Source organism: Arvicanthis niloticus, chromosome 2 (assembly GCF_011762505.2).
Source record: "Arvicanthis niloticus isolate mArvNil1 chromosome 2, mArvNil1.pat.X, whole genome shotgun sequence".
NCBI classification, from domain to species: domain Eukaryota; kingdom Metazoa; phylum Chordata; class Mammalia; order Rodentia; family Muridae; genus Arvicanthis; species Arvicanthis niloticus.
The window spans coordinates 135801423-135826066 of NC_047659.1; the positions used below are offsets into that span (position 1 = coordinate 135801423).

A 24644-nucleotide genomic window follows, 5' to 3' on the forward strand; every position below is an offset into this window, starting at 1 on the left:
CGCTGCCCCTGCCAGGATTACATTAAGCCCAGCTTCTGTGCTATTACTGTGTTGTTGTTGTTGTTGTTGTTGTTGTTGTTTTCCCCCTAAATATTGGGATTACCTTTCTGACTTAACTCTACCTGCCATCATACCCACAGAGAGGTCAGAGGTCAGGATCATTCTTTGCAAGGCCTGCTTGGTGGTCTAACAAGTTATTTGCTAATGACTGACTGCTCTTGTGGTTTGCCTGTTGGTTCTTTATTATTTTACTGTGTCATTAAAAACTCAGCTGGGAAAAAAGAAAAAAAAAAAACCTTCACAGCTTTACATCTTTCAGATGCGCTGTGTGTGTGTGTGTGTGTGTGTGTGCGCGCGCGTGTGCGTGTGCGTGTGTGCATGTGCGTGTGTATGTGTGCGTGCATGTGCACCAATAAGTGTGCATGCAGAAGACAGATCAGGGCCTCTGGTATCTTCCCTCATCCTCCTCCACCTCAGTGCTCTGAGGCAGGGTCTCTCCTGAACCAGATACTCACATTTCAGCTAGGCGGGCTGGTCAACAGGCTCCTGTAATGTGCCTCTCTCTACCCCCCCTCCAACCCTGTGCAGCTTTTTCCATGAGTCTAGGGGATTCAAACTCAGGGCCTCGTACTTTCAAAGCCAGCGCTCTTACCCAGCGAGCACCTCCCCCTTGATTTTATTCTGAGAGATCCCCAAGAGAACAGAGCCAAGGGTGCCGCAATGTTTTAAAGTCACCGCCAAGCTATTTTAACACTCTGCTTCTCTGCCTGTCCCCTGCATGTCCCCTGTAGCCATGCCAGCCTGGTTCCACAGCTGCTGTGAACACTGTAGTATAAAGGACAGAAGGCTGACGTTGACACGAATCCCCTCAGCAGAATGGCAGCTCCACATCCTTCTCAGCTCACAAGATAAGCGGAGTCTGGGGCATTGACTGGGTACTAGGACACACACTTGCAAACCTGAGTCTGTTCCTTTGAGGCCAGCCTGGGCTACACTGACTCTCTCAAAACATAAAGGGAGGGGGCCACTGCTAGGAGGTAGTTCAGTGAGTGAACACTTGTCTAGCATTTCAAAGACTTAGGTTCTATCCTTTCCCCTCAACCCCAGGGAGGGGGGGGCAAAAAAAGCATTCCAACCCAGAAGAAAGTGGAAGTGGGGAACATGCTACCCCATTACAGGAGCCGGCATGGGATGGGGACACCTTAACCCAGCCCCTCCCACCCTGGCAAGCTGACTCCAGAGCCTACACTGTCTACCCCACCACCACCACCACCATGGAATGATTTCACACCCGGGCTGGACAAAGATGCCTTTGTCACTTGGTGAGGGAGCCAGCACTGCTGGAACATTCTGGGTTCTGTTCATTCAGATCTCCCTGTGTAGGGAGGGGAGGGCAAAGCAGAACAGGATGCTTCCCACTGGAGCTGACCTCAGGCCCAGGAGCATCAGCAGACCTGGAGCAGGCTCCAAGCCCCTTTTGGTTTTGCTGGTTCGCTCCACAAACACTAGCTGTGAGCTCAGGCTGGGCCAGGCACTGGAAGCCAGCTTCACACTTCATCTTCCAACCCAAAAATGTAACACCGCTAACACCATTCACGGACGCAAACAGGCTGGATGGGCCCTGGGTCGCACAGCTGGTGTGAACCTGGACAGGTTATGAAACCTTTCTCTTACAATAAGGTGACAGGGAACACCTTCCCACTTAGTTCCTGGGGAGAGCCACTGTACTTGGAGCACAGCACTTCAGACCTGTGGCCACTGGTGCTTTATGAGACTCGTGGAAAGAACCAGAACAGTGGGCAAGTGGCAGTGGGACTATGGCTTTTAAAGTAGGCAGGCAGGTGGCAAGAAGGCAAAGAAGAGACAAGCAAGGACTTCCAGGTTGAGGTAGAAGCCCCAGCAGAGAGAAGAAACAGTCCACCCAGCATCTGACCCTTTATGGTCCCAATGTTCTGGGGTCTTCTTTCTAGGAACCACCCCTCCCACACACACCTCTAATGGGTGCAGGGAAGTCCTGCCCTGAGTCTCAGTGAAGGATCAGACATGGGCACAGGACCTGTGGTAGCCAATCAGAGCCCACGCAGGACATGACACACTCTTTTGTAACCCAGGCTTCTCAGTTCCTAGTTGTTGTTGCTGCTTTTTGTATGTCTGATGGTTTGCTTGCTTGCTTGAGACAGGTTCTATGTAGCCCTGGCTGTCCTGGAACCCACTATGTACACCAGGCTAGCCACCATACCGTTTACTATTTTTAATTGGATTTAGAGTGAGTGAGTGAGTGAGTATGTGTGTGTGTGTGCGCGCGCGCGCGCGCGCGCGCGCGCTTGCGTACGCATACACGCGGGTGCACATCTAGCAGTCAGTCCTCTCCTTCCAACATGTCGGTCCGAGAAATCAAACTCAAGTCATCAGGCTTGGTAGTGAGCACTTTGACTTGCTTAGCCATCTCGCTAGCGGCCTGTTTTTGTTCTTCCTGAAGGCTGTTGGAATGGGTTTTTCTGTCACTTGCTCCAAAAGACTCCTGACAGACAGACAGCTCTTGCTGGTGACTACTGTTTCAAAAACACAGATTAGGGTGAGCCATGGACAATGGCTTGAGATGTAAGGGCCGGAAGACCTGACAGCACAGCAGCTGAGGGGCTCATCACACTGGGGGAACACCTTGCCTCCTCACTATTGGGATGTGACAGTCCTCCTCCCAAAGGAACATGGAACAGTCTGTAGGACAGATGGACAAGAGAGCATCCTGTACCACAGCTGACACTGCAAAAGTGACCGCCCACAGGCAGCAGGAAATAGAGGCTGGGCCACAGAATCGGGCCCTGTGGAGACAACCTTCTCCCTCTTCACACAGAGACCGAGAAGGACCACCCAAGAGCTGGCAGGCACCTCCGCTTCAAATGGCCCCGTAGGAACAGAGGAAACCAAAGGATGGCCCTTCAAAACAACCTCTCTCTATATAACAGGAACATGCATTCCTCAAGTGTCTGACAAAAATAAGTTGGAAGAAATATTCCTTCATCCTCTTAACTATTCTGTTAAAAAGAAAATGAGGGTAAGCACACTGACAACCAAAATACACATAGCTGTTCATGTCGATAAAGCATTAGGGAAAGGTAAGGACTATGGCAAACTAAAGCCTGTGCCAGGGCTGCCTGCCTGAACCTCGGCTAGACATGGAAGCCATAAAAATAAATTTTTATGCAAGAAATAATTTTTTAATCAAAAGGGTTTTTCTTTTCATTTTTTTGGGTCTTTTGAGACAGGGTTTCTCTGTGTAGCCCTGGCTGTCCTGGAACTCGTTCTATAGACAAGGCTGGTCTCGAACTCAGAGATCAGCCTGCTCCTGCCTCCCACGTGTTGGGACTAAAGGCTTGTACCACTACTCCCAGGCTCAAAAAAATTCCTTCTCAATATTGACAACTAACAAGAAAAATCTAAAACATTGTGCAGGCCAACAGAACCCACTTAGGAGTCTGATGGGGCCCAATTTGTACCTGTGTGGGGAAGGTGCTCTAACCTGATCATTGCTTCTCAGTCACACTGAGACCTGACCCTCAGTGTCAACCCAACAGTGACTTCCTACAAGAAACACAACAGATCACCCTTTCCTGTCAAAGACACTGTTCCCAGGCTCCCAGTTCACCCATCACATCCAGAGGACTCAATCCTGGTCTCCTTCCCCACCCCTTTGGTGCTCAAAGGCCCTTGGCAGTAGGGTTAAAGCTGACTGTCACTGTGTGGCAACGTGAGCTCCAGTTCCATCTCAGCCACCAACTCACATGGTAACCCTGGGTCACTGTGGTGGCTTGAATAGGAACAGCCTCCATAGATTCACGTGTTTGACTATTCCTTCTTGGAGTAGCTATGGTCTTGTTCGAGGAAGGATATCACTACATGGGCAGGCTTTGAGGTTCCTATCCTCAAGCTATACCCAGTGTGGTACACAGTCCCTTTCTGCTGCCTTTGGATAAAGATGGAAAGCTCTGGACCCCTTCTCCAGCACCATGTCTGCCATGCTCCCCCAACCTGACGATAACAGACTAAACCTCTGAAACTGTAAGCCAACCACAATTAAATGCTTTCCTGTGTAAGAGTTGCCATGGTCATGTTGTCTCTTTGCAGCAATGAAATCCCAAGGCAGTCACTGAACAGCTCTGTACCTCAGTTTTCCCTTCCTGAAAAGATGAGATCATGGATTACATGCTGTCCCCACCTTGGCTGGCCCAGACCTTGTTCTAAGATTCTAATGTCCTATCACCAATGTGTTTTATGCCAGAGTGTCCTAATGAAGTGCAAAAGGCTGGTATGGGCTGGAGAGGTGACCCAGTTGGTAACAAGGTAGGCAGCCTGGTCTATATAATGAGTTCCAGGAGAGCCAGGGCTACACAGAAAGACTCTGTCTCAAATAAATAAAGAAACAAAGAAATAAACACACACACATACGCATGCATACGTACAAACATACATACCTATCTGGGTGTGGAGGGTGGGTGGATAGATGGATGGATAGGTAGGTAGGCAGGCAGACAGACAGACAGACAGATACCTGGGTGTGGTAGCCAAGTCTGCCTTCTAGTCCTGTGAGCCTGAGAGGTGGATCCCTAGAGCTCAATGGATGGATAACCAGCCTAGCCTACCTGGTTGGTTCAAGATTGTGGAGATATTCTGTATTTTTTTTAAAAAGTGGAAAATACCTGAGATACCCAGTGCTGCAACTCTGGCCCACGCATACACACATGTGCACCAACATACAAGCATACATACACACACAAATGAAGAGACACATAGCTTCTAACTCTGAATAACTGAAAACTGCCCACATGCCCAATATAAGAGGAATGGCTGAATAATAATAAAAACTTGATTAGCACGGTATTATACACTAGCATAATTGTTTTATTAGCAGTCTGATCTTATTACTATGATAATTTATAGCTAATATGCAGAGTGCTTCTTATGTGGCAGACACTGTCCTAAGAGACTTGCAGATCCTCCCTGGTCTGCCCCACCCCCATCAGTCCAAGATATCATTAGAGCCAGGTAAAGCAGCAACCACTGGTGACACAGCCAGTAAATGGCCAGAATCTGAACTGGATGGTGAGGATCCAGAGTCCTCTGTCCTTCACTGGGTGACACCATGGAACCTGGGGACAATGAGTGCTTCGTAGCAACATAAAAAATTTTGCACAGGACAGAAGAGACAAGATTCACCAACACATACAGACAATTGGACACAGGAAGAAGAGAGCAAGCAAAGTTGCCAGGGGCATGGCTGTGGGATCTTCTCCCCATCTTCATTCATCAAACATTCTACTACAGTCATGGCAATCTTGAGTACAGATAATACGTGCAAGGTGCTTATTCAAGGAGCATGCTCCAGGTCTGGTACTCAGCTACATGCTGCTGTCCCTACGTTGTCCTAGCAAGGCCCAGAGGAGAAACACCAGGGGCCACTGATGCAGCCAGTGTCAAAGACATCAACAGGCAAACTCAAAAAAAAAAAAAAAAAAAAAAAAAAAGTGTGGCTAATATGAAGGACCCTGAGAGGGAGAACTGGAGGCCCCATTTTATAGCTGAAGAAACTGAGGTACAAGAGCTAATGGTCCACAGGCCACAGAGGCAGTCAGGGATAGCGCCAGGGCAAATGTGAGTAGAGCCACATCTCGGTGGAAAGTTTTCATTAGAAGGGCCAGCCCCAACTCTCTAAAGTAGGGTTCAGGGGCAGAGCACTCACCTAACATGGGTGAAGACCTGGGTTTCATTTCCCAGCATTGCAAAGAAAACCTCGCCAAGGGAAAGAAAGAAACAGCACCCTGGATGATGGACCAGGATGCAATGGGGAGGTATCCTAGCTTCATCTTTACTACTGACAACATTCCAGGTCACAAACTATCACTGAAGGAAGTCAAGGGCAGGAAACTGAATTCAGGCCTGCTTGCTATTCCACACAGCATTACCTCTGACCAGGGAGCTCACTTCACAGCCAAGGAAGCAGAGTAAGAACCATAGGGTGGAGGGGGAAAGGGGGTAATGCTGCTAGCTGGCTGGCATCATGTTTATCCTCAGCTATCTTTCCCACACAGCTCAGAACCACCTGCCTAGGGCATGGTGCTGCCCACAGTGGGCTATGCCCCCATATCAATTAACAATCAACATAATGCCCACAGACAAACCCACAGGCCAATCTGTTCTAGGCAATTCCTCAATTGAGAAATCTATTCTAGGTTGTGTCTAGCTGCCAGTTAAAGCTACCAGAACAGGGGAAATGAGCAAAAAAGACACTTGGGGAAATGGGAGAATTTTACTAGCTGCAGAGTGGGCAGTTTCAATATCAAGATTAAATTTCCACCTGACTTTGTGCACCAAGCTTCGGTTACCTGGGAATGAATATTTCTGTTTGTGGGGCTTCTCCGGCTTATATATTTTGAGTCCACAGTCACTCACAAATGGACCCAAGCAATACTAAGAATCTGTGTGCTTGAGGCGGGGCTGGTGGGAAGAATAAGGAAGCAAACGACTCAAAAGCTCACCTTGAGACTCTGTGTGGAGACCCATGGACACAGCTCAAGTCCTAGTACCTCTGTTCTTAGACAATGACACATGAATGCCAGCCGAGCTGGGCAGGTGTGGGGAGCAGGCCTCTGCCATGCATTTCTTTGCTATGGTCCTTCTTTGTGATTCTACAAGCCACCCTGACAACAACTGCCAACTTCAGCCGGTGGCCAGGACTGCACAGAGCTCCTGACCCTTCTGAAACCTGAGTGTGGTAAAGTGAGGGACCAAGAAGCCCAATGGGTGACTCCTCACCCAGGGTGCACACCCCCACACAGCAGGGGCAGGAAGGCTCTATCATACTGTGTTCCATTTCCAACCTTTCTCATGCATCTGCACCTTCCTCTAACACCAACAGAGTGCCTGCTTTGTGCCAGACACCAGGGGTGTACCAATGACCTGCTGCAGCAGATGGGGCAGTTGGAGATTCTGAGGAGCAAGCAGACAGGTGGCTCCTGGCTGTGTGGGTCCCTAGGAGTTACGTGAAAAAATCGACAAGAGCTTCGAGCCAAGGTGGGGACACTTGAGGCAGAGCAGGTGGGAAGAAACAGCAAAAAAAGACTCAGGCTGGGCCAGGTAAAGCAAGGTCATCAGTAGAAAGAAAGTTAATGAGGCCAGCACGGGGGCGGGGGGCGGTGACAAATAATAATGCTTTAGCCACACTGAGGAGATAAGATTCAACTGACCTCCTCCACTTAATAGTCCTTCTACCTCCAGAAGAGTGGGTATAGGAGGGGAAGAGGACTCTTTTCCAAACCAGAAGGATGTGACAAGACACTGGATCCAAAACCAACCTTGTCAGCCATTGAAATAAATATACATGAGCTAAACTATAGAATTAAAAAGCAGAGGCTGCCAGGATGGATTTGAAAAAGCAGGCCCAACTGTACAGTGCCTGTAAGAGATGTACTGAAGATAAAAAGACACGAAGACTCTGGAATGGGGTAGAAAGCAAAGAAAAATGGCAGCCCATGGGAACGAACAGACAGGCCTCCAAACAAGGAGCAGAGAAGGGATCAGAGATGTTCCACGATGACAGAGGGATCATCACTTCCTCAGGAAGACAGAACTGTAATCACATCCCACAGAACAAAAAGTACATGGTGAAAACTGAAGGACACACCTCCATCCTCAGCGATTAATGGAGCAGGAGTTACTGAAACCAGGAAGGCTATAGTAGCCCAGAATGCCACTTCACCCTCATGACCTCCTCAGACTATCAGCCCCATATGGCAGGACATACATTCTTTTCAGATGCACCTGGAAGGGTTGGTCAGTCAGTAAGAGCCTATGCTGCATCACAGTTCAAGTTTCAAGCCAGTGCAAAGGGTAGAGAGTCCCCAGCATGCTCTTTGAGCACTTCAGAATTCAATCGGAGGTCACTGCAGGATAAGGTGCCTGGAAAAACCCGAACATTGAGACACCAATGCAACCAGAATGGCTTCCTCAGCCCCTGTCAATTCACATAAGAGAACAGATGGCATCTGAGGCTGAGAGGACAATCAAACAGCCATCCTACTACCTTCAAGGCTGATCCTAAAGTCCCCAGTGGAAGGGTACCACGGGCTGGGCTCCAGGGTCATCTCTACAATTCTACAAGCCAATCAGCCAATATTTAAGATACTGAATATTCTGTATCATGTCTGAGAGGCCGGAAGAAAGTGCTACACTGTTCACTGCAGCCAGCAGGGAAAGGGGAACCTCAGGCCTATAAAATAGGAACATGAATTCTGCCAACAGAAGTCTACCACAGAGCTCAGCCTGGGGGCATGGCATAGCAGTAGAACCATAGCTAGTCTGGAACCTTCCCAGTAATAGCCTCCGGGTGTGGCTCAGCAGTACAGTACTTGCCCAAGATCCCTCAGTGAGGAGCGGGGGACTAGCTCAGTGGTAAAGCACTTGACTAGAATCCACCATGGTACATGCAGGCATTTGCACACGTGTACGTATGCACAAGTGCATGCACGCACTCAGTGGCAGAGCTGGAGGCCTAAATCAGTGGTAAACCACCTGCCTAGATTCTTCCAGTAGGGGTATGGCTGAGCTCAGCAGAACACTTGCCTCTCACGTGCAATCCCTGTGTTCACTGGCATCCCCTCACAAAGTAAAGTAACAAAGTAACAATGAAGGAGCTAAGGCCCTCGCCCCTGCCCTCAGCTGGCATCCCAGCCCTGGCTGTGATCTGTACTGCAGTTTCATTATTGCTACACCGAACCTCTGACCCACAGAAACCCTAGGAAATACGCAGGAGCGGTTTTAAGCCACTGAACTTACTATTAACTCATTAACAATGCAGACACAGCATCCATGTCTTGAGCAAGACACGAGCATCTTGTCAGTGGGACCTGACAAGTGACCTCAGCTCTCCGCAGCAAGAAGCAGCGCACCCGCTCCGCCCACAGCAGCAACCCCGCCCACAGCAGCAACCCCGCCCACAGCAGCAACCCCGCCCACAGCAGCAACCCCGCCCACAGCAGCAACCCCGCCCACAACAGCAGCCTCCCATTTCTCTCCCCCTTTGCGTGGCACAGCATGGGACAGGGAACAGTTTTGCTGCATGCTTGAGGAAAAGACCCCTCTTTTCAGTCTTGGGTTCCCTTGCAGCAGCAACTGGCAGAATAGCTTCTCATTCTATTGGCAGCCATGCCAGCCGGGTACCTGCTCTCCGTGTGCAGAGCACACAGCCAAACATCCAGGACCAGAGCCCACCTGCTTAGGATGGGTCCAGCTGTCCTCAAGCCTCTGTCCTTGTGCAAAGAGGAGGGGAACAGAAAACAATCCAGAGAAAAGAACCACCTCGAGGCAGGGAACTAAGCACCCCAAACTACTTCACAGGCAAGAAAACCAAGGTCCGGAGAGGGATGGCTCCTTGCCCTAGTTCACACGGCCCCAGAAGCAGAGATAAACGTTTACCTGACATTCTGACTAAGATAGACCAGCCCAAACCCTGGGCTCTTAAGTAGGATCCCATAGAGTAGAACATTCTGCTGCATCAAATCCCCTCAGCCCACACCCACCCACATAACTTCGGCTACATTAGAAAACACTAGACTAATCTCAGGTTCCTGAAGTCTACACAAAAATACTAGCAGTTACATAATCCAAACCTTACATAACGGTGCAGGCGTGTATACACGGCGGCAAGGCTTGCCATTCAACAAATCTTTAATGAGCATCTACTCCATGCCAGGTGGCATTCTTGAAGCCGGAGACTGGAGTGAACGGAACAGAGAAAAATACTCCTGTCCTGGTCCAGCTGACATCCTGGGGGGTTGGTAAAGACATCACTCATTAAATAAAATACCAGGATGTCAGCTACTGGGAAAACAACACTGGGGAAAGAAGAGACAGGAAGTGGTGAGGTAGGGTAGTGAGAGGTCAGACAAGACCCAGGGAAGGTGAGGCTTGAGCAAAGGCCTGAAAGAAGTGAGCTGGGGTTGGGGAGAAGGGTCTAGGAGGGGACAATTCTACAGAGAGCAAGTGTAAAGTCCCCGAAGGTGCTACACACTCAGTGCGTTTGAGAAAGGGCAAACGAGACCTGAAGGGGTGACAGAGGCGAGACAGGAGTTGCACAATGTCACCAATGAACTCAGAGCCACAGCTGCACACCTGGGAAGGGTGAGGGTCATGGCGCATAAATCACATCTCAATTAAAGAGAACTGCTTGAGAAAGAGAGGAGGGCTGAGGCCACACGGCAGCCCTTGCATGCTGATACCTTGGTACTGAGAAGACAGCTGAAGCCCTGGCTGAGCCTCCGTCCCCACAGCCCCTTCCCATGAAATGGATCTGAACACAGGTGGGTGTGTGAGAGTTCAGAACACACTTAAAGGGCTCGCTCTGACATCAGGACAGCTGAACGCAGGGTGGGGCTTAAGGTGCCACTAGACCGTTTTTTTTGTTTCGTTTTGTTTTGTTGCTCTTTTTTTAATCAGGCAACTAACTTCCTGAGCAGAAAACAAGGCAGTCTTCTTCGTCTGTCACAGGAAAGTAGGGGCCGTCACCCTCAAGTGCTTCTTCATGTCCTGGCTTACAGGCTCAGAAGGCAAGCCACCAGGACACCTCATCTATACCTACACCCTGGCTACAGACAGCCCAAACTCCTCCCCTCCCTGCCTCCAACCTAGCCCTCCCTGTGACCTGTCCAGACCCACAAGGAAGATGGGACCTTGCCTGGAGAACCACCCTGGGGCACACAGCAGCAACCTGTAGGCAGCAGGGGTCTGCCCAGAGGAGATGAGGTGTGTCACCTGCCTCCTAGATAGACACCTACCCACAAAGGAGGCAGGTGGCTCCAGAGTTCTCCACACAAACCGGCTTCCACCATGTCCCTGCTGAACACTATCACTGGCGCTTCATACCCCCAGTGAAACCAAAGTTCACACACACACACACACACACACACACACCACGCACACACCACACACACACACACACCACACACGGGGGTGGGGGTGGGGGGGAGGGAGCCTGAGCCACCTGGCCCCAGCCAACCACAGCATCCTCACCCTATCTTCTCCCCTCCAAACACTCTAGCATCTATCTGTTCAACCAGCCATGTACCGCCCTGCCCCAGGGCCTTAGCACACGCACCTCTCGCTGCCTGTAACACACGTCTTGAAGCTCTCCCAACTACACAGACACCTTCCTTGGCCACTCCACTTCAGCAGTTGTCACCAAACCTGTTACCTACATTATTTTCGTGTGTCATGCTCGCTGCAGACAAGCACATCCAAAAAGCTCTCTGGGAATACCTATGCAAAATAGGTATGGTTGAGCCAGGTGATGGTGGCCCACACCTTCAATTCCTGCATAGGAGAGGCAGAGAGCCAGGCAGGTCCCTGAGTTCAAGGCCAGCCTGGTTCAGGTCGGCCAGGGCTATACAGAAAAACTCTGTCATGAGAGAAAATAATAATGATGATGATGGTGATGATGATGATGATGATGATGATTGGTGACATCTACAGGAGTCTGTGCAAAGGATCAGAGATATGTGTAATGCCCAGCACACAGTAGGGACTCATGTCATGACTACAACAACTTGTCATTTTTAAGGGCTCTTTCTGTGGTATTTGAGGACTCTGTAAGATAGGGGACTGTCCATCATAATCCAGCCACACACCAAGACACAGCATGACACTGCAAACCTAGTACACGCTTGTGTCCACCGACCAAATGGGAAGTGAATTCATGAATCAAAGCTCTCAGTGGAAGCACTCTGCTCTGCTCTCCAGACAGACAACACCCAGGCCGCAGAGGCTGACGGCACCTGCTGACACTGGTCTACAACACCCTGGCCTCCTCCACCCAGAGTCCAGAGAGCACTATCAGCTCCATACTGGGGAAGGAACTAGGCCTCGAACGAACACAGACTGAGCGCCAGACCATAAGACAAAGGAGGAGCCCTGCTGCCCCTGAGAGAGTAAAGAAAGCACATGAAACTTCCCATGCTCGGGAACAGGGAGGCTAAAGGTTCCCCCTCCCCAACTTCCAGGGACAACAGTGAACCTTTACTAGCACCTTTACTAGGTCAGACCACTGTATGCACAGCAGGAACGGATCCTGGGTGGCTCCAAGAAGCCACACTTCACAGTTGGGCAAATAGAGGCAAAAGGTCAGGTCCAAGGTCACAGGAACAGAGCCGAAATATGACCGCAGCCTCTGAGTTGGTGCTCTTACCCGTAAGGGGAGAGAGAACACGGGGGCCACACTGCTGGGGGTAAAACACACCACACCGGGTCCTCCCCGAAACACACACACACAGTGGGTTCGCATACTGCCACCAGTGCATGTGAACACCCTAGGGCTGGAACACCAAGCTGGAAGCCAGAGGAGGCCCAGCCCAGTGGTTCTTATCAGAAGGCCCCGCTCACTCCTCATGGGACATCTGGCGACTTCTGAGACTTTCCTGATAGTCAGTCCCACTGGGCAGAGGCTGCTCCTGGTATCTAGCTGGTGACATATGAAACTGACAATTGTTCCACGATGCACAGAGTATCCCCACTATGTAAAACTGCAGCCCAGAGTGCCCTGACAGCAGCTGGCTCCTCCAGGATCCCTTCTGGGACCTTGGATTCTGAGGTGACAATCCCCAGGGCTCTGGGGACAGGACCCTGTCTAATTGCAGGGCCAGTGTCCCTCACAGGGATCACAGTTTCTCACCTGGAAACAAAAGACTCAGCCCAAGACCCATGGCTGGCTCTCTAGCTGGCAGAGTCATCTGAAGATCAGAGTGAGGGCCTGTTCTACCCTGTCTCAGTAGTTAGGTAGTAAGGTCAGGGGATACACACTGGATTAGGGCAAGCCCCCTCTGTTAGGATTCTACCCAGAGAGCTATTTTCCAGGAAAGCAAAAAACAACCGGCAAATGATATTTGATGCTGGCTGGAGCTGCTTGCTCCAAAGACATCCTTTTGAGGGAAGGGCCTGAGACAGAAACAACTCAGCAGGACCTGGCTCCTTGTCCTAATCAAGAGAGGACTCTCTAGTATTCCTGTCCTGAGGTCTCCCAGGCCAGGAACATGAGCACTATCCATCTCTCCTGAAGTGACAGGATCCATGGCTACCAAGTGTGAGAATAATGATGAATGACCTCCCTGTGTCTGAGAAAAAGCTGTTCATTCACAGGACAAGAGCCGCATGTTGCCCTCTTGGTGGCTGCATTCCCGGGACCTGGTTCAGTCTTGAAGGGACAGCAGGCGTCCCATAAATACCTGCACACTGAGAAATGTAATCAGTGCACACATTTCCATCTGTCCGGGGCTCTGCTTGCCACAAACATGAAAATGGAGCCACCAAACCCAGACATCTGAGATGTTATCACCAAGGGGTTCTCACTGGGTCAGGGACATGGTTTAACAATAGAAAGCTTGCTTAGCATGTGCAAGGCCTTGGGTTCCATCCCAACACCATAAGCTATTCAATATCTCAGCTGGTAGAGCATACAAGAGGTCCCAAGTTCAATTCCTAGCAATATATAAATGGCTTGTGGTTGCACACATCTGTAATCTCAGCACTTAGAAGAGGAGATGAAGGACCAGAAATTGCGTAACAGTGTCTCTTCCAAGATTAAAACATTCCATCCTGCAGGGAGGTCCTTAAGCAGGGAGGTAAACAATGAAAAAGTAGTTCAAGAACTCCCTGAAGCTGAGCAAATTCACTAGGCCCTGCCGGAGTAAGCAGAGTCTAGCCACAAAGACAACTCAGATCAGACCAGCTGCCTGAAAAAAGCAGCAACCACTGAAGCTGCCTACCAGAGGTTTAGACCAACTGAGGCATCTGGAAAGCACGCTCTACAACCTGTTGAGCTGCCTGCAGGCTATGCAGTGAGCTCCAGGTTTGCAGTTTTGTGAGCTGTCACCAGAGCTGGGTGGGTGCTTAGGTGATGCAGCTGTCTTTGAGTCATCTCTGCTCCTGTGAGTAACCCCTCACCCATACTCCTGTCAATAACCCAATAAAACTCATGGTTCACCAAGTTGGACTTTGCTATTGTCTGTACTTTGGTTTATCTTGACTTTTCTATCTGGAGTGAGTACATGAATGTATTCTGTCTCCCCAAGAAAAATTCTGTCCCACAACATGACTGGCACCCAAACAGGGACACAGCAGAACCAGAGTTGGGGCGGAGTGAATGCGTGGTCCTGGCTATGGGTAGCAAGGGATGCAACTGAGGCTGAGGAGCCCGAGGAGAGAGCATCCACAGAGGAAATACCAACAGAGTTGTCCTTTCCTGAACGAAGTGTGTTAGTGTGCCTTGTGCTACAATAATGGCAGTCGAGTGGTTCTTTGTAGTAAGACATGCAACTGAGGCTGAGCCCATCAGCATTAGGAGTGTCTGTGGGAGGAACCCCAGGATGGCAGCTTTGGTCTGTGAGGTATAGGATGGCATGCCTGCTTGGTGAGTGGGCTCTACCGTGTAAATAAGAACTGAACACCGTTAAAGGTTCGGAAGAAATCTTGCCATCTTTGAAAAGGGGGGCACGAAAGTTGAGACGGTCAGCAAGCAGTGGCAGAGGTAGCCTGGCCTCTGTTGCGTGTGGTTAGACATGCGTACGCCGAGATGCTGAGATGGCAGCCTAGAAGGAGCTGGTTTGTGTAAAGGAGCAACCACAAGAAGACAGGGAGATGCGGCTAGCCATGTTAGCCTCTGTTTGGCAACTATTAGGCAAACAAGAGGATGAGAAAGATAGTAAAAGCAACAAAAGATATCCCTCAAGTCTAACCTTCAGTAGAAAAGAAGAGGGAAAATCTGTATATAGCATGCAGATGGGGACCACAGTCCAACAGAAGAAACTAGTGTGATCAGACCACATTCAGCATTCAAACTGCTGGAATTAGCGAAAACTTTTAAAGTATCAGTGAAAGAGCCTGTTATAGCTCCAGCTTGTGAGGCTGTGGGCTGTGGGAGCAGATGGGACCAAGTCTGGCTGCTGTGGAGGCACGAATACACTGAGTCATGTGACTCCCTATCCCTCCTTAAGAAAAGAGCTGTACAGCCTGAGACAGTGTTGGGGGAAACCAGTCCCTAACAGGCTGGCTTATCAGAGCCATTAGAAACACATGGTTATCTCCATCTGAGGGCCCATAAAGATCAGGAGCTAGAGGACCATGGAGGAGGGGCGGGCACTATTAAGGGGACTAGGAAAGAAATAAGAGGAGCTGTGTTTGAACCCGAGTTCACTGGGCCAGATAGAACTATGTTCCCCAAAGAGGTTTGTTTGTTGTTTGTTTCTTTGTTTGTTTGTTTTTTAAAAAGCTAATCTAACAGGGACCCTGGGGTTGATTTGGCCCTTTAGTGTCTGCTGAGTCAGTTGGTGGGACAAGATCTTTATAAAGTAGAAAAGGCTTTAGCAGTGACTCTTGGTCAGCGACTTAGACCATCGTATAAAGAGAGTCTGTCAAGTGAGAGAGAGCATCCTGGAGGAGGCAGTAAGAACATCTGTCTGGGTTATTGGGTAACTGTAGCTAGATATATATGTAGCAAACCCTAAGGAAGGACTGAGAGGAAGCCAAACTGTGTGCTAAGGGGTTTCTGGACGGCCTTAAAGCCTGGGAGCAGCTCACAGAAGCTGTGACAGAACAATACAAGTGAAAACAGTCAAGCCTGTCCCGGGTGGGCCATTATCCCAAGACTAAGGAGGTATATTTACCTCCAGCAAAAGGTTATACTAGGGGTGGAGATGGTTTTCCCAGTCAGGAATTCCCCCAACGACCAGGCGTGGTGGATGGAGTAGCAACACATACAGCTACATCCACACTGCCAACTGGAGGAGGGGGTTATGGGGTAGGGGGTGGGGGGAAACGGGACTCTTGACTCAGGAAGCCAGCTGGAGCTGGAGAAAGCAGGGCCTCATCCCCCACCCCCTTGGCCCTCAATAGATCTGAGCAAATTAGGTTTGGCCCACAAAGTTCATCAGGTGTGGAGAACTGAAGGGAGGCTCTGTGGGAGAGCTCCAGGATATGGAAGGCAATGGCTCAGAGGGAACGGCTAAGGATCACAGGGAGCTAATGGAGTTAGCGCCTCCTCTCCGTGCTTTGTAACCAATCTTGAAATGTGGAGGAAGCAACTGATGCAAATTAATGGACCCTTCCCAGGCTATCTTAGACCTTGCTTGTGTTAGGTGGTATTATCTCAGTTGTGAACCTCAACCTCTGGGATGACCTGACGCCTACTGAGAACAGACCTGCTATGGATTCTCAGGGCTTCACCGAGGCTATGTAACCCCACAATTTGTTATGAGATGGTGGCTTGGGATGTCACCTTGTCCCATCCATCGCCTGCAAAAGGTTTTTGTTATGTAGATCATAATGCTGAGTGCTTTGCAGATTTGGAAAATGGATGGTGCTTCCACCTATCCCACAACCCTACTGGGGCTGGGTGAACTGACAGGCCAAAAGGCTGCTAAGTGAAAACCCTAGTCCTGGGGTGGGATGGGGGATGGGCTACCTCCCTATGAATTGTTAGCCAGGGAAGCCCCAGAGGCTCTACAAACCATAAAGGCTATTGCCCCAGCCTCTTGGTCATATGACAATTATGATATGACCTCAACCTCTGTTGCATGCATGTGTGCATGCATGTGCATGTACACACTGTGACTGTAGGACATGAAGAAACTATTCTGGCTGAACTGGAAACTGCCAGCCTGAGAGCTGGCCTGTATAATACCAGAGATGCCCTGCAGGGTGCTGGTGGAGATCTGTCACCAACATTCCTGCCAGGCTATGGACCCTGCGTGCTAAAATACTAACACGAAAGGCAGGCTGTGCCTGTTTGTGCAATAGTGGTTCAGCAGTCATGAATACAGACTTCCAGTTGGATTTAAGGCCTACGCCACAAGAAACAGTCTACATCTGGTACTGTCAGCCAGGACAAAAACCTGTGGCTGGGGAGGTGCTAAGTCACTAGACGGATGTGTCATGCCTGTCAAATGTATGTGTTTACGCCCATAGATCATTTGTCAGCCTCCACTCATAACCACCGGTGAAGCTTCTGAGAACAACTGACTGTCACTGTTCCATGATGGCCTAGTTCTTAGTCATAGGTGGACATCTATAGTCACTCCTTCCAAGGCTTAGAGATCACTGGGGAGGAGGGGGCAGGAAGTATCTAAGAGAAAGAAGAAGGAGAAGAGTGTTGTATAACAGTCTCCTCCAAGATTAAAACATTCCACCCTGCAGGGAGCTTCTTAAGCAGGGAGGTGAACAACAAAAAAGTAGCTTTAAGAACTCCCTGAAGCTGAGCAGACTCACTAGGCCACGCTCTGCTAGAGTAAGCAGAGCCCAACTGCAAAGACTCAGACCAGACCAACTGCCTGGAAGAAACAGAAACCAGCCAGCTGCCTGGAGCTGCCTGGAGCAGCCTGAAGGAGGATCAGAACAACTGAGCCACCTGGAAGGGACACTCTCCAGCCTGTTAAGCTGCCGGCAGGTTGTGGTGTGAGCTCCAGGTTCCCAGCTTTGTGAGCTGTCACCTGTGCTGGTGGGCTTTGATGGCGCAGCTGTCTTCTGCTCCCGTGAGTAACCCCTCCCCCATATAAGTGACCCCGATAAAGCTCATTGGTTCACCAAGTTGGACTTTGGTAGTATCCATACTATCTGGTCTGTTGTGGGATCCCTAACTGGAATGAGTAGATTCCCCCTCCCCAGGAGTTTTGGTCACATGACACAAGGTCATCCTAGGCTGAACAGCAGGTCCACTGTCAGCTTGGGCTACAGGAGATCTAATCTCAAAAACAAAGAAATTATAACTGGGGAGCTGGCAAGATGGTTCAGTGAGCAAGGATAGGCTTCCAGGAGTAATGACCTGAGTTTGATTCCTGGGATTCACATGGTACAGTCCCCTGACCTCATGCATGTGCCATGGCATACATGTATACACACACACACACACACGCACACACACACACACACGCGCGCGCGCGCGCAAATAATGTAATACATTTCTAAAGGTTTTCATTGGCTTCTGGTCCAGGCTCTCTGCTTTGCATGTACATGGTCACATGTGTAGGTGTACATGTATATGTACATGTGCATGCACATGTGTGCACATAGACTGGGAGATCAGTAAGTTGATGCTAGTTGTCTTCCTTGACCTCTCTCCCCCTTCTATGCTGAGGCAGGGTCTCTGACTGAACCCAGCTTTCTCGTTGGCTGGTCACATTGCCCCAAGGGTCCCATCTCTATGTAGCAAGCACAGAGACTAAAAAAAAACGGACAGCCACACCTGCCTAGCTTTCATGTGAGTTCTAGAGATCTGAACTCTGGTCCTCACACTTTCCAGGCCAGTGCTTAATCCACTGTGCTGTCTCCCCGCCCCCATGATTACTGTTTACATCCCCAAGGCAGAACTGCTGTGCCCACACTTCCCAGCACCCTGCTTTTCCAAATACAAGCACACAAAGATGCCAAAGCCACTAGGTACTCATGCTGACCGGAAGACTGCAGGACCCAAAGCATGCCCTGTACGCCCAGCCCAAGCCTTTCTCCCTAGGGTAGGGCTAGGGACACAGGAGCTTAAACAACAACAACAAAAACAAACAAACAAAACAAAACAAAAAAACAAGGAGTGACTCTGCAAACCACAATTTCTTGTTTTGGTAACCAGGCTCCAGAGAGAAAAAATCTTTAGTCTCCTCCCCCAAAAAGCAGAACCACAAAATGCATTCTGGGAGCTTTGTGCCCACAATCCCTTTAAGGACCCCAGCTGGGTGGTTCTAAGACCCTCTGGATGCCTGGAAATGACAACTCTCTGTCCTCAGCCAAGGGAAATCCTCAGGGCAAGGCTGAAGGACCCCACCACACCCCAGGGCTTTCTGCCCACCATGCAGTATCTGTCTCCTTTACCAGGACTCTAACCAACCCAACCAAGAAACAGGGGGTGAAAGACTCAGTCAGCCTTGCCCCAAAATACCATCATTGATCTGTAACCACCTACTGTGTGTCAGGGAGTAGGTAAGTTAACTTCAGGCTCATTCAAGTTGCATGATACTCATGTCAAACAGATGCTATGCTGCACCCACAGTACAGATATGAAAACTGAGGCATGGTACAAGTTGGTCTACAGGGGAAAGCCTGGCTCACCACCAATAAACCCAAAGCAAAGAGGACATGGACCACCAGGGAGCTCACTTCAACCTGCTGCCTCAGTTTCTTCATCTGTCAGTGGGATATCAACAGCACCCTTCTCAAGGAGGGGTCAAGTGGCTGCCACATGCAAAATGCTAAACAGTAAATGACAAAGGTCAGCTCTTACATAATGGCACCTGTCATGTTACTGTACCCACTGGCACTGCCCAAGACAGCCCAAGATCTCAAAGTTGAGACCCAAGGTTCCCAGTCAACTCCTCCCCGCCCCCACACACACACCCTCCACCATTCCCACACCACCCCTACAGGTCACTCAACCTCTACAGTGGCCTAAGACTGTGCCAACATAGTCACAAAAATCCCTGGCTTTTCTGCTTCCTCAACTGAGGAAACAAGGAATGGCACAACCCAGTATCTGGAAGAAGCCTAAATCCAGTGTGGACACACTGAAGGAGCCCCGAAGCCCCAGGAGGGGAACAGAACAGACTCATTGGTTTCCGTGGCTGGAATTTAGAGGTCAACAGGAAACTCAATGGAAGTCCCCAGGCTTTCTTAGTGAAGGCTCAGGCCTCACTTCCTCCAGGCAGCCCCCTATGACAGCCTCTTCTCTAAAAGATGAACCTACTACCCTATTCACCTGTAAGACTAATTATCCCATAACTTAAAACTCCAGTTGATATTTGCATAGCTAGCTGCCTGCAGGCGGTGTTCAGTGTGCTCTAGATAAGTTACACAGTCCTAGAAAACCCACAGAACAAGATCTAGTCTCCTCTCCCACTTTACAAGGGAATAAGGGCCGACCGATGTCAAGCCAGCTTGCCTTAACTCACAGAGCCAAAGACCTAACACCACACAGTCTGGTTCTGAATTTGGAGATCTGGACTTTGTATTATGTTATTTATCTATCTGTTTGTTTATTCATTTATTATTTGCTTATTTATTTGGGGAGGGGGGACATGTATCCCACAGTGTGACCTCAGGGATGGAACTCAGGTTATCTGGCTTAGGAGAAAGTGCCTTGATCTCTGAGCCATCTCATCAGCTCAGCTCTGGACTTTCTAAAGAACCCATTTTGACACTGTAAACTACACTGGCTCCTCCCAGAGAGCCAGGAACCCAGGGAACCCCCTCAAGCCAGGGTGTATAAAAGCTGACAAGTCGGAGTGGGGAGTACCCCAGAAGAGCTGCGGTCCCTCTGTGCACAGCCGCATGCAGGAAAGCCCGGTGGTCAGATGAGTTGCAGCTCGCCTCCACGCTTCCAAGACTAAGTGGCCTCGGGTTGCCCGAGGGCCATTCCCCAGAGGCCAGAGGTGGCCTCCTGGGCTCACAGGGCAAGGCAAACTACTCAGGTTACACAATCAGCCCTCCACTTCTGGCACTGGCTTAGGGACAAGGCAAAAAAGCAGCCTGGGGTCCCCTGCTCTGGTGCACATGGGGAAACTGAGGTCAGTATAGGAAGCAAGAGTGTCCCAAGACACATCAATGTCTGGCTCATCTTAGCACGTCCCAGTCATACACAACAATGGCTGTCATCAAATGACAGGTATCCTGGAGATGACATGAAAGCCCGAGAAAACTTTTTTTCCCCTTCCCCCCCCAACCCCATTTCTTTAATTCTAAGACTGTGGACTCCAATCAATTTCCACATCTTAGCTTCTCCAGACTCTCCATAGGGACAATTTAAAACCACAGTTAACCTAGCATATTGGCCAGGGGCACACATGGGGGGGGGTATTGTTTTTTTCCCCCATTAATATAAAAACTGGTTTACATTTCCTGTTTCTTTTTAAGGCTGAAGAGCTCAGCCACTGAGGGGAAGCAAGGAGTTCCCTAGAATCTTGTCATTGCTCAGCAATGCCAGAGGGCTGCCTCTTTCATTTAGAAACTGCCAGCTTTAAGCCCTAGCAGATCTCTCTTCTCTCTCTTCTCTTCTCTTCTCTTCTCTCTCTCTCTCTCTCTCTCTCTCTCTCTCTCTCTCTCTCTCTCTCTCTCTCTCTCTCCCCCTCAAAACTGTGAGAGAGGAAGAGATGGGAAAGAAAGCCAACCCTGTCTTATTCTCACAGGCCTTTCCAGAAGGATCCTTGGGCCAAACGGCTTTCAATGCCTCTACACAGCGTGGTTCCCCCCCCCTCCATGAGTGGGAACCCCCGACCTCACGCAGACTCCCCTGCATCCATAAGCTACTGAATGTCTCTTTCTCCCAAATGTAGAGGACTCCAGTGTGATTTCGGAGATCTCTGAAACACACAAACACACACACACAAACACACACACACACACACACACACACACACACACACACGCCTTCCTGAAGCAGGGTTAAGACTTCCTCTAACCCAAGAAGGGAGTTAAAGCGGCCCCAGCAGGAGGCACGGAGATTAAAGCCCTCAGGTCTCCAAGACCAGCCCAACCCACCCCCTCCAGTTTTCTCACTTCCTAGGAGGGTAGGGAAGTGGCCCCTTCCTCATTCTCACTAGAGACACCAGGGCGACTACGCACCGGAGTTTAAAGCCCCCGCAGGGCTGCCCTGGGTCACCGCCCTGCATCCAACCCCACGTAGCCTGCTGTACTATCCAGAGGAAGGGACTCAACCTCCCTGGAGACGAACTCTTCCCTAATCTTAAGGATCAGAAAATATAAGCGCCGTTCTGATGAGCCCGGTAACGGCACAGCCTGCTGATACCGGTGTAAGGGGTGTAAGGTGCGTAGTACCGGACGCACTCGGATGCTGTTTTGCAGACTAAGGCTAAGGCTGTGGCTGTGCAATTCGAGCTGGGGCAAGGCTACTGAGCCCAGAGGTCCCCGGTAGAGCGAAAGAGCCCCTGCCCGGGCTTCTCCCTACGCTGGCCCCCAGCGGGGCGGCCCCGGGCAGCGGCCGCGCGGATGTAACCATTTTCAAACTATGCACAAGGCGGGGAGCCACAGACAAAAGCGCAGCGCGGGCCGGCCGGCCACAGGTGGCGGGAGCTCACCGACTGCAGGAAACGCAAGGTGCCCACGTAGTCGCGCTCGGTGCCCAGGATCTCATTGAGTACGCACAGACGGAGGCGCAGCTGGCGCTCCGAGTCGCGGGCGGCCGCGCACGGCCCGGAGCCGGGGCCGCGAGCATCGGGATGCGCAACGTCCCCGCCTGGGTCCCCGCCGCCGTCTCCAATACCGCTGCCGGGCGCCTCCATCGCCGCGCGGCGCCCGAACTTCCCGCGCGGAGGTCGCGCCGCGGCTCAGGCGTCCGGGCTCCGCATCCCGGACAGGCTCCGCTCAGCGGGCCCGGGGCAGGCGGAGCGGGGGCGGGACCTGGGCGGGGCCATGGCGAAGTGGGGCGGGGCATTGGTGGAGAGGGCGGGAAGTTGGGCGGGTAAAGGGCGGGGTCAATCTGCGAGTGGGTGGGAGGGCTTGTAGAAAATGGAAGGGGTGGGGGCGGGACCTCATGAGAAAACTGGGCGGGGACTAATGGAGAATGGCCGGAGCTGGGGCGGAGGCTGGTGGGACTGGGCGGGGATTGGGCGGAGCCCCCTCCCTGCTGCCAGGGATCGTCGGCCAAGAGCCGGTTGGTGCGCGCGCCGCACATTCAGAGTTCGGGGCTAGAGACGCGTCGCCCTAGACACCCCTCAGGTCGTGGCTCTGCTGAGTCTGTAGGCCAAGACCCATTCAGCAGTTCTGCAAGAGCAGCTCACGCCATCCACTCGTAGGGAGTTCCCGTGGGTAATCTGTTGGAGCCGGATCAGCAGCCACCACCTGCATCGCCTGACACCCCGGAAGAGCTGTTCGACGCCCCCACCGACACGGCCGCTCATGCCCTCTGGGCTTGCGGCGACCTTGGAAGAACTCTGGCTGCATCTTTTTCTTTACTTCTGTTTCTCTTTCCGTCGGAGCTCTGCGCCTACTGTCCAGTCCCAGCGCTCCCCATCCCTAAGCAAAGGTGCCCACTCGGATGACCACTGCAAGAAGCAGCCTTCCTACCCACCCGAGATGAGGCCAAAATAGAAATCCTGCTACCAGCAGGCAGTCTGCTCTGTGTGACCTTGATCTTGCAAACGTTCAGCTAACATGCTCACACCTCCCCCACCCCCCACCCCGCCTTAGCAGGAGAAGGTGGACCCTGGAGAGGCACTGGAACCCCAACTCAGCTTCTGGGATTCAGCCCCTCACTGATGACCTTAGTTGACATCCCCACCCCACCTAAAGCTCCTCAATTTGCCTCACAGTACATGGGAAGAGCAATAATGCCTAACTTTTAGGAACCAGCATAAGGCTGGGCCATAGCCCCTGGAAAGTGATTTTTAACACCCCAGTAAGTCTTATCTTTGTTCTTAATTATTCCTGCCTTTGTCAACTGCCCTCTTGACCGGGTCTCTAAACTGCATGTTCAGTCCCTACCTGCCCCGCCTCAGATCTATTATCTCCTATGGAGTCAGTCCCCACTTCACAAAATAGCCTCTCTGGAGTGTCATCATCTCTGGGGCAGGAGCATTATCACCTGTTTACTTCCCTTCAAGATGCCTGCAATAGTTCTCTGGGGCCTTGGAGTAAAACCGACTTTTGCACAAAGATAGAGGAAACTGTAGTAGCTGCTGCCACCCATGGCCCTGTTCGTTTGGGGCCTTGGGCACTGTGACATTTGATGTGGGCTTTGGCATGAGCAAGGTATTCTGGGTAGATACATGTAAAGTGGTGAGCCCATCAGGTATTGGTCATGGAATGAGTCTCTGAAAAACTCTTGTTCCCAAGCTGTCCTGGCAAAACACTGCCTCTGCCCTTAGAGAGATCCAGCACCTTTTGAAGTTTCATTGGGCTCAGTCTTAAAATCATTTCTCACTCGATAGCTGGTGGCAGTCATGTGCCAGCCAAATCCAGTTGACTGGGTGACCTTGGCCAAGACACCTCACCTTTCTAAAGCTCCATTTTTTTTATTTTTTATTTTTTTATTTATTTATTTTTTTTTGGTCTGTAAGATGAGAGTCTGAGGGAGCAAACCCAGGATTAGTGACATTTGGGATCAGATTAGTTCTCCACTATAAGACACAGCAGCAGCACACGATCCCCCGCACCCGTCCACACTGTGAGCCGTCAATGCCTTCTAATATAGCCAGAGAACATCTGACACGCACAACACAGCTAGCTGGTATAGACAGTGCTCAGTGAGAACCAGTCCTCTTCTCAGCCTGTGACCAAGGCTGGAGGTTAGCTTCACGTTTACACACAGCTTCCACCCTCCAATCAAGAACTGACCCACTCTATCAGAAAGAAAGATGGAGCACATCCACATCTGTGGATAGGCCCCCTCACATCCTCCTCCTCTCTCTCCATCTTCTGGAAAGCATCTCTCTGTCTCCCACCCTGGGACAGTGACACATGTCTGGATTGCTGGTGGGGGTTGTTGCTGCTGGTTTGTTGCATTTATGTAGCCCAGGACATCCCTGAACTCCTGATCTTCCTGCCCCAGTCCCCAGAGGGCTAGGGGTTCCAGGTGTGCATCACTGTATCTAGTTCCATGTGGGCTTTCCCTC

General features: G+C 50.8%; 1 protein-coding gene across 1 annotated transcript in view; it reads right to left on the reverse strand.

The window, feature by feature from the left end:
* Prex1 (phosphatidylinositol-3,4,5-trisphosphate dependent Rac exchange factor 1) overlaps positions 1–22398 on the reverse strand; it is a 148625-nt gene extending 126227 nt beyond the window's left edge. The window contains exon 1 of the mRNA XM_034495589.2: positions 22110–22398. Coding sequence (XP_034351480.1) covers positions 22110–22313 — 204 coding nt within the window. The 5' untranslated portion in view covers positions 22314–22398. The remainder of the gene's footprint in view (positions 1–22109) is intronic.
* Between the last annotated feature and the right edge of the window lie 2246 nt (positions 22399–24644).